Source organism: Piliocolobus tephrosceles, chromosome 17 (assembly GCF_002776525.5).
Source record: "Piliocolobus tephrosceles isolate RC106 chromosome 17, ASM277652v3, whole genome shotgun sequence".
Classification (NCBI taxonomy): Eukaryota; Metazoa; Chordata; class Mammalia; order Primates; family Cercopithecidae; genus Piliocolobus; species Piliocolobus tephrosceles.
Window position 1 is genome coordinate 2,941,814 of NC_045450.1, and position 9,452 is coordinate 2,951,265.

The 9,452-nt window shown below is 47.5% G+C and overlaps 1 protein-coding gene across 13 annotated transcripts in view; it reads left to right on the plus strand.

Moving 5' to 3' along the window:
- NPRL3 (NPR3 like, GATOR1 complex subunit) overlaps positions 1-9,452 on the plus strand; it is a 63,970-nt gene that overhangs the window by 24,761 nt on the left and 29,757 nt on the right. For 9 of the 13 annotated variants that reach the window (XR_002725672.3, XM_023189074.2, XM_023189069.3 and 6 more), the window contains 3 exons: positions 3,765-3,918; positions 6,239-6,320; positions 7,931-8,026. Coding sequence is in view for 12 of the 13 variants with exons in the window: in XM_023189074.2 (XP_023044842.1) it covers positions 3,765-3,918; positions 6,239-6,320; positions 7,931-8,026 (332 nt within the window). In the remaining variant the exon portion in view is untranslated. Of the gene's footprint in view, positions 1-3,380; positions 3,666-3,764; positions 3,919-6,238; positions 6,321-7,930; positions 8,027-9,452 lie in introns of those variants that run through there. The other 4 variants (XM_023189071.2, XM_023189070.2, XM_023189077.1 and 1 more) reach the window with 2 other exon arrangements.

Consider the following 9,452-nt stretch of genomic DNA (forward strand, 5'->3'; position numbering starts at 1 on the left):
TCTTCACTTTCTGCTTGATACACTTTTGTAGTAGTTGCATTTTCTTTTTTTTTTTTTGAGACGGAGTCTCGTTCTGTCGCCCAGGCTGGGGTGCAGTGGCTGGATCTCAGCTCACTGCAAGCTCCGCCTCCTGGGTTCATGTCATTCTCCTGCCTCAGCCTCCCAAGTAGCTGGGACTACAGGCGCCCGCCACCTCGCCTGGCTAATTTGTTTTGTATTTTTTAGTAGAGACGGGGTTTCACCGGGTTAGCCAGGATGGTCTCGATCTCCTGACCTCGTGATCCGCCCGTCTCAGCCTCCCAAAGTGCTGGGATTACAGGCTTGAGCCACCGCGCCCGGCCAGTATTTGCATTTTCATAGTATCTTTGTATTTCTTAAGTAATTACATAATATAAAGAGTCACAAAGAAAAATGAATTAAGTCAAAAAACCAGCAAATGAATAAACAAAATCCATGACAAATGTTGTCCACCTGTCAACACCGACAACCACTGTGGGACAGTCGATGAGAAGCAGCCACAGCCCCACCCAGGATGCTGCAGGCAGGCCCTCATCTCTGGGGAACAGTGTTTGACAGCAGAGCATATGATGCCCTTAGATCTAGCAATCCCACTGTCAGGAGTATTATCAAGAAAACAAGCAACTTTTACAACTGCATAAAGATTTCCCCCCAGCTTGTTCTCAGCAGGAATCAAGATTTTTATAATAGTAATTAAACTGGAGATAATCGTGTTGTCTAGTACTTGGGGAATGATTAAACAATGTGGTGATTATTTTACACTGGCCCATTCTCTTGCCATTGAGGATGAGAAATGGAGATCAGACCAGAACCTGGAGAAGTATGGATTGATTATCCATAATAAAATCAACCGGAGCTGAGCACAATGGCTCACGCCTGTAATCCCAGCACTTTGGGAGGCCGAAGTAGGCGGATCACCTGAGGTCAGGAGTTTGAGACCAGCCTGACCAGCATGGAGATACCCCGTCTTTACTAAAAAATATGAAATTAGCCAGGTGTGGTGGTGGATGCCTGTAATACCAGCTACTCGGGAGGCTGAGGCAGTAGAATCGCTTGAACCCGGGAGGCAGAGGTTGCAGTGAGCCAAGATCGCGCCATTGCACTCCAGTCTGGGTGACAAGAGTGAAACTCCATCACAAAAAAAAAAACAACAACAGGAAACAGGATAGTGTAGGACTTCAGCTGGCCGTGATGTTGACGAGTGGGAGAAATTTGGATAATGTAAGAATTTGTATTTTTTGGGTGGACAAGTCTTTCTTTTTAAAATATACACTTTTGGCCAGGCACAGCGGCTCACTCCTGTAATCCCAGCACTTCGGGAGGCCAAGGTAGGTGGATCACTTGAGCCCAGGAGTTTGAGACCAGCCTGGGCAACATAGCGAAATCCCGTCTCTACAAAAAATACAAAAACTAGCCAGGCATGTTGATGTGTGCCTGTAGTCCCAGCTATTTTTGAGGCTGAAGTGGGAGGATCACCCGAGCCTGGAAGGTCAAAGTGGCAGTGAGCAGTGATCATGCCACTGCACCCCAGCTTGGGCAACACAGTGAGACCCTATGTTAAAAAATATATATGTATCCTTTTTTTTTTTTTTTACTTTGAAAAATTTTAAACCCTTAACTAGAGAAAGGAGACTGATAAACCTTATATGCCTGTGTCAGGTGCCTTTATACCCTGGTTCCATGTATTTCCTTCCCTCTCTCTATTTCAAGGCAAGTCCCATACCTTATGTCTGTTCATCCCTACATACTTCAGAAGGTATCTGTGTAAAATATGGGCACTTAATTTTTGGCCATGATACCTTTTGTGCATCTGAAAAAATTTAATAAGTTGGCATCACCGAGTACCTGCTCCATTGAAGCTTTTCCTGATTGCTAAAGCATTTTCGCAGCTGGACTGTCTGAACCAGGATGCAAACCCGTGCAGCTAGTGCATGTGGTGTCTTTATGTCTCTGCCAATCCAGAGGTCTCCCCTTCCTTTGTTCCATCAAACGTTCCACATTTGGATTCATCTCATTGTGCAATCAGACTTGCTCTCTGTCCCTGTATTTCCTGCAAACTAGAAGTTAACTCTGAAGGCTTGGTTCTCTTTGGGTACAAGTTTTGGGGATGAGAAGGTCTCACAGATGATGCCTTAAACTTCATGCCACTTTATGTTGTGTTTGGTAAAAATATGGTGTCTCTAAGAGTTCCTATTAGTGCTGGCACACCCTAGGTGTTAGCTTTCTCAGCATGTCCCTCACTCAGTGTCAGACCTTTGCAAACGGACATGCTGGGTTTGCACGGAGTGCAGGTCATTGGGCGTCACTGGGGACTGCACCACCTTCTGTGTCTGGAAAGGTCAAGCATATGGGCCCTGGACATCCAACTCATGGACGGTGTTGTGCCTCAGCTGAATAATCACATATCCAGGATCATTCTCCTCCTCCTTGCTTTGCTCATAGAAGTATTTATACACAGATTCTTCTTCTAAATGGGTATTTTGTTTTGAGGCAATTGTATATACCCCATGTGTCAGCCCTCTGGTTCCAGGGACACTGTTGAGGGGATGCCCTTGACATGGAGGAGCAGGCCTGCTGCCCAGTGGTGGGCACGGCATGGGAGCACCAGTCGGTCCTTTCTCTGGCAAGGGATGCTGCCCTGTTGTAAGTCCACCCAGGTGTGAGTTGTGTTTGTGAACATGGGATCTGATGAGAGTATAGAGAATTTCTTCAGCCCCAGGTGAAGAAAGTATTTACTGTCTGGGTGAGGCTTTGCCCCGGAAGCCTGGCTGTGAACACTTTGGGCATGGCCTTCCCTCTCAGATAAACAGGAGGGGGAGGCAGCACCAGAGGTTGTAATCAGCAGTACCATTCACCCGTTTCCCTTGTCCCATCTCCACCCCCACAGGATGATTCAGCAGTCCTGTTGGCCTCCAGAAGCACTGAGTCATGGTTGGCCCAGTTATCTGCTCCCTCAGGTGTTTTCACAGATCCCCAGAGCTGCATGCCTCCGCCCTTGGCTTGGGCAGATGTGCTTGCCTGGCTGACTGTGGTGCCTGATAGGTTCCAGAGGGGCGAGGGCCCCTCTTGTTCCTGAGAGCCTCCTGCACTGTCCTTTGACCCAGTCAACATGGTTGCAGAAGGAGTGCTGGGGCAGAGATGTGGGCCTGGAGCCTGCTGGTTTTCTTGTTAACCAGTGTCACTTCTGCTGGGAAGAGCTTCGCATCCTTGAGGACCAAAAGTATTCAGTGAACAATTGGCCTGGCACCTCTGTTTTTGTACCGTGCGTCCCTGTAGTAATGTGGCCTGTTGTGACTGCATTCTTACACATTGTAGGCTGGTTCTGCCTCCCAGTAGTCAGCAGTACAGTGGTGACCACAGACACTACCAGCGTCTTTGCTCAGGGCAGGCTCTATTCCTAGTTTGTGACATGGCTCACTAATGTCTTCCATTCAGTCCTTTGTGAGGGAGGCAGCATTGTTCTTTCTTAAGAGCAACATTTCCAGAGCCATCTCTGCTGCTATTCAGGCAGCCACTCCCAGGAATAGAGCATGGGGGCTGACAGCCAGCATTTCTGTGGATGGGCCCTGAAGGGGACTCAGGAAATGAGCAGCAGTGGCCTCTGCAAAGGAGCCTGGGGGAAAGGAGTAGAGACGCTTTCTTTCATGGTTTGAGACTTTGCTGTGTACACGTATTAGCTCCATTTAAACTGTCCAGCTGTGTCCCTGTGCATACATTTGAGTCTGTGTATGGTCTCTCTCCCGCAGGCCAACGCAGACCCGTCAGTGATAAACTGTCTGCATAACCTGTCCCGTCGCATCGCCACCGTGCTGCAGCATGAGGAGCGCCGCTGCCAGTACCTCACCCGGGAGGCCAAGCTGATCCTGGCGCTGCAGGATGAGGTGTCCGCCATGGCTGATGGTGAGTGCAGCAGGGCGTGATGGGCATGTGTGTGGGCTGGCTGGTGGCCTCTCTGCAGTGCAGACCTCTGTGGAGGGGCTTTCATTCAGTGTTAATGGTGCACATGGTGGTGGGGCCTCACCCACCCCAACAGCAGCAGAGCAGTCAGAAGCTTGCAAGCCTCGGCTTTTGATGAGCTGGGCATTGAAAATGAAGTCCTGACAACAGCTTTGCAAGGCAGGGTCCATGATCATCCCCATTTTGCAGATGTGGAAACTAAAGCTCGGAGAAGTTAGGTGATCTTCACACTGGACCAATTGTGCCTGGGGGGCACAGGAAGACTCCCAAGGGGCGCATTTGTAGATGAACTTTCCTGGATGGATGTACTGAAACAGATTTCCCGACCAGAGATGTTCTTTCTTTCCACACACTGCTGCATGATCACCGTTCACGTAGGTCAGACAGCTCTGCCTCGCCCTGGCCCTGTTGGAGAAAGTATTTACTCCCGGGGCAGGAGAGGGCGTTGGAAATACCCAGCTGGTGAGGTGGACAGTTTCCAGTTCTTTGCTTTTAGCTAAATTGAAGGAGGACCTAACTGGGTTATCAACTAATCAGTTATTAAAAATAACGTTTGCAGATAGAATATTGAGTTTTTTGGCCTACTGTAAAGATTTCAAAACAGAGGGATACCTGTAACAAACTCTCCATCCCCATTTTCTTTGGCAAGCACATCTATAACAAGAGAGAGAATTAGGACAAAACTAAAGTCAGACTTAGTTGTTGTAGTAATAAGTAAAAGTAGCTATTGACATGAATAAACAATAAAAGAACAGCCTCTCTGACTCAGGTGCATTTTCAGTAAAAATTTACTTGTGGCTGGGTGTGGTGGCTCATGCCTGTAAACCCAGCACTTAGGGAGGCTCAGGCGGGTAGATTGCTTGAGCTCAGGAATTCAGGATCAGTGTGGGGAACATGGTGAAATCCTGCCTCTACCAAAAAAACCCAAAAATTAGCCGGGCACAGTCATGTGTGCCCAGAGTTGTAGCTACTCGGGATGCTGAGGTGGGAGAATCACCTGAGCCCTGGGAGGCGGAGGTTGCAGTGAGCTGAGATTGCACCACTGCATTCCAGCAAGGGTGACAGAGTGAGAACCCTGTCTCAAAAAAACAAAAAAACAAAAGAAAAACTTTTTATGTTTGACAATTATCTGTCAAAATTTATAATATGTTTCTGTTTTGGCCAATTGTGTACTAATTATAATTATCATAATAACGATCCAAAAGTTTTGTTTTTTTAAACATTGTCTTTTTAGAATCTATGACTTTATCACAGGAAGTAAAATTTTAAGTCTGCATATATTTTGTTAGAAATTTATGAAAAGGGATGAATAAAAGACTTTCTGGCTAGACGTGGTAGCTCACACCTGTAATCCCAGCACTTTGGGAGGCCGAGATGGGAGGATCACTTGAGCCCAGGAGTTTGAGACCAGCCTGGGCCACATAGCGAGACTCTATCTCTACAAAAAATTTAAAAATCAGCAGGTCTAGGGCAGGTGTGGTGGCTCATGCTTGTAATCCCAGCAGTTTGGGAGGCCCAGGTGGGTGGATCACTTGAGGACAGTAGTTCGAGACCAGCCTGGCCATGGTGAATACCTGTCTCTACTAAAAATACAAGAAAATTAGCCAGGCATGGTGGTGGGCACCTGTAATCCCAGCTACTTGGGAGGCTGAGGAAGGAGAATTGCTTGAACCCAGGAGGCGGAGGTTGCAGTGAACTGAGATCACACCATTGCAATCTATCCTGGGCAACAAGAGTGAAACTCCATCTCAAAAAAAAAAAAATTAGCAGGTCTAGTAGTGCATGTGTGTGGTCCCAACTAGGTGGGAGTATCGTTTGAGCTTGGGAAATTGAGGCAGAAGTTAGCTATGATCACACCATTGCACACCAGCTCAGGTGAGAGAGTGAGACCCTGTCTCAAAAAAAAAAAAAAAAAGGCCAGGCGCGCTGGCTCATGCCTGTAATCCTAGCACTTTAGGAGGCCTAGGTGGGCGGATCACCTGAAGTCAGGAGTTCGAGACCAGCCTGGACAACATAGTGAAACCCCATCTCTAGTAAAAAATACAAAATTAGCTGGGCGTGGTGGCAGGCACCTGTAGTCCCAGCTACTTGGGAGGCTGAGGCAGAAGAGTTGCTTGAACCCGGGAGGCGGAGGTTGCAGTGAGCCGAGATTGTGCCATTGTACTCCAGCCTGGGCAAAAAAGAGTGAAACTCTGTCTCAAAAACAAAAACAAAAAGTTTCCTTGCTTTGGGAGCTGTAAATCTTGTGTTGTGATTCTTGTAGGAAATGAAGGTCCTCAGTCCCCATTCCATCACATCCTGCCCAAGTGCAAGCTGGCCAGGGACCTCAAGGAAGCTTACGACAGGTAAGACAAGTGGGTGTGCTTATTAACATCCTTCTTCTGGGCCAGGCTGCCGGGGCCTGAGGAGCAGTGTCAATATGTAAGGCTCCCTGGTACTGACCACTGTTCTCCTGGGGTATGAGCATCAGAGTTCCCTGAGGTTAGGGCCGGTGAGGACTGGGAAGGGATGGTCATGTGGCTGCTCTTGAAAGAAGTGACCTTGGTGGCTGTTTTTTAATTTATTTTTTCCTTCTATTTCTGTTTATTTTTTTCGAGACGGAGTTTTGCTCTTGTTGCCCAGGCTGGAGTGCAATGGTGTGATCTCAGCTCATAGCAACCTCCGCCTCCTGGGTTCAAGAGATTCTTCTGCCTCAGCCTCTCCAGTAGCTGGGATTACAGGCATGTGCCACCACACCCAGCTAATTTTGTATTTTTAGTAGAGACAGGGTTTCTGCATGTTGGTCAGGCTGGTCTCGAACTCCCGACCTCAGGTGTGATCCGCCCTCCTCAGCCTCCCAAGCAAAGTGCTGGGATTACAGGTGTGAGCCATCGTGCCTGGCCGGTGGCCGTTTTTTTAAATGCCAGCCCCTTTGCCGAGTAGCACACACTCTGTCTGCTGGCACCACCACCTCCAGACTCCTCTTAAAACGGAAAACGAGCCTGAAGTTAGACATGAGAGTCTGAAAGCGTTTTGAAATCACACAGCTGCAAAATGACATTTTACTGAGCATGACACAACACCAAGTTCTGGGCCCGCCTTCACTTGGTGTCACTGACTCCAGTCACTCATGAGGAAATTGAGGCTCGGTGGGTGGGGCTGGAGCCAGCTGTCTTTTCCTCGCTCTGAGAGAGTTGGGATTTGCAACACTGACTGTGTGAGGGCAGCAAGCCTTGAGGATACCATGAAAACGTCACAATTGTTCTGATTATATTGGCTGAACATCACCTTTATTAAATGTGGACAAGCAGGCCGGGCTCGGTGACTCGCGCCTGTGATCCCAGCACTTTGGGAGGCTGAGGTGGGCGGATTGCTTGAGGTCAGAAGTTCAAGATCTACCTGAGCAACAATGTGAGATTCCATTTCTACAAAAAATTTTAAAAAAATGTGTGAGTGTGGTGGCACGAGTGTAGTTTCAACTACTCAGGAAGCTGAGGTGGGAGGGTCACTTAAGCCTGGGAAATCAAGATAATGGTGAGCCATGGTTGTACCACATACTCTGGCCCCAGCAACAGAGCAAGACCACGTATCAAAAATAAAAAAAAAGGCCGGGCACGGTGGCTCACGCCTGTCATCCCAGCGCTTTGGGAGGCCAAGGTGGGCGGATCATGAGGTCAGGAGTTCGAGACCAGACTGGCCAACATGGTGAAACCCCATCTCTACTAAAAATACAAAAAATTACCCAGGCGTGGTGGCGCACGCCTGTAGTCTCAGCTACTCAGGAGGTTGAGGCAGAAGAATTGCTTGAATCCGGGAGGTAGAGGTTGCAGTGAACTGAGATTGAGCCACCGCACGCCAACCTGGGTGACAGAGCTAGACTTTGTCTCAAAAATAATAATAATAAAAAAAAATTTTAAATTAAAATAAAAAAATAAAATTTAAAAAATAATTTTTAATTCTTTTTTTGGTTGCCTAGTGAGCTGCAACTGCCCCCCTCATTGAGTTTGTTCCAGCCTTCCAGTGCTAACCATTTACCTGCGTTATTTTGTATGTGCGCCTCTGTATCTATAAGGTAAATTCCTAAAGGCACTACGAATGGGGAAAATGGCATTTGTAATGTTGGGTTTCCTTCTCAGGGGTTTGTACCTCTGTCCACACTCCCACCAGCAACACATGAGATGCCTCCTCCCCCAAGCTTTGCCAACATCAAGTCTCGTGAAATTGTGGATCTTATCCAGTATAATAGGTGGGGAACGGTATCTCTATGTAGCTTTATTGTAATGCATTGATGCATCTCTTCACATGTTTGAACCGCCTGCCTTACCTGTGAACTCGCTGCTCAGATCTCTTGTTCATTCTTCTATTGGGAAATATAAGTCCTTAAATATAAGAGAGTGATTTGCCTTTTGTGATATAAGTTACAACTAGCATTTGTTTGTCTCTTGGTGACCCTGGGGACTGAGCCTCCCCGGGTGTGAGAGAACATCAGCCCTTGCCAGGTGATTCCTTTGGGTTTTTTTTTTTTTTGAGACGGATTCTCGCTGTGTCGCCCAGGCTGGAGTGCAGTGGCCAGATCTCAGCTCACTGCAAGCTCCGCCTCCCGGGTTTACACCATTCTTCTGCCTCAGCATCCCGCGTAGCTGGGACTACAGGCGCCTGCCACCTCGCCCGGCTAGTTTTTTGTATTTTTTAGTAGAGACGGAGTTTCACCATGTTAGCCAGGATGGTCTCGATCTCCTGACCTCGTGATCCACCCACCTCGGCCTCCCAAAGTGCTGGGATTAGAGGCTTGAGCCACTGCGCCCGGCCTGATTGCTTTGTTTTCTGGCCCCTTCTGTGTTGGAAAATGGGATCTTTGTGGTCATGTAGTCTGACCATGTCTTTTATTCATTGTTACCACACTAATGTTTTCTCTGTGTTGAGAGAATTACTACCCTCTGGTCTTGAATTGCCTAGTATCCAATCTCTTTCTTGGAAATTGTTCCCTTATTCTGAGTGTATGACTCAACTAGGATTAGATTACAAGCAAAAATCAGGCTAACTTGGAATTAAAATAAAAACCAAGCTGGTGTGGTGGTGTGTTCCTGTAGTCTCATCTCACAGTCGAGGCCATCACTTGAGCCCAGGAGTTCGAGCTTGTAGTGCTGTATGCTGGTGTCTGAATGAATAGCCACTGTACTCCAGCCCCAGCAACACGGTGAGACCCTGTCTCTTAAAAATGTGTATAAATAAAAGCCAAACCATTGACTATATTTCTTTTCTTTTTTTTTTTTTGAGATGGAATATCCCTCTGTCACCCTGGCTGGAGTGCATTCTTCTGCCTCAGCTTCCCGAGTAGCTGGGACTACAGGTGCACACCAGCACGCCTGGCTAGTTTTTGTATTTTTAGTAGACATGGGGTTTCACCATATTGGCCAGGCTGGTCTATTGGGATTACAGGTGTGAGCCACTGTGCCCAGCCCATTGACTATATTTCTTTTTTTTTTTTTTTTTTTTTT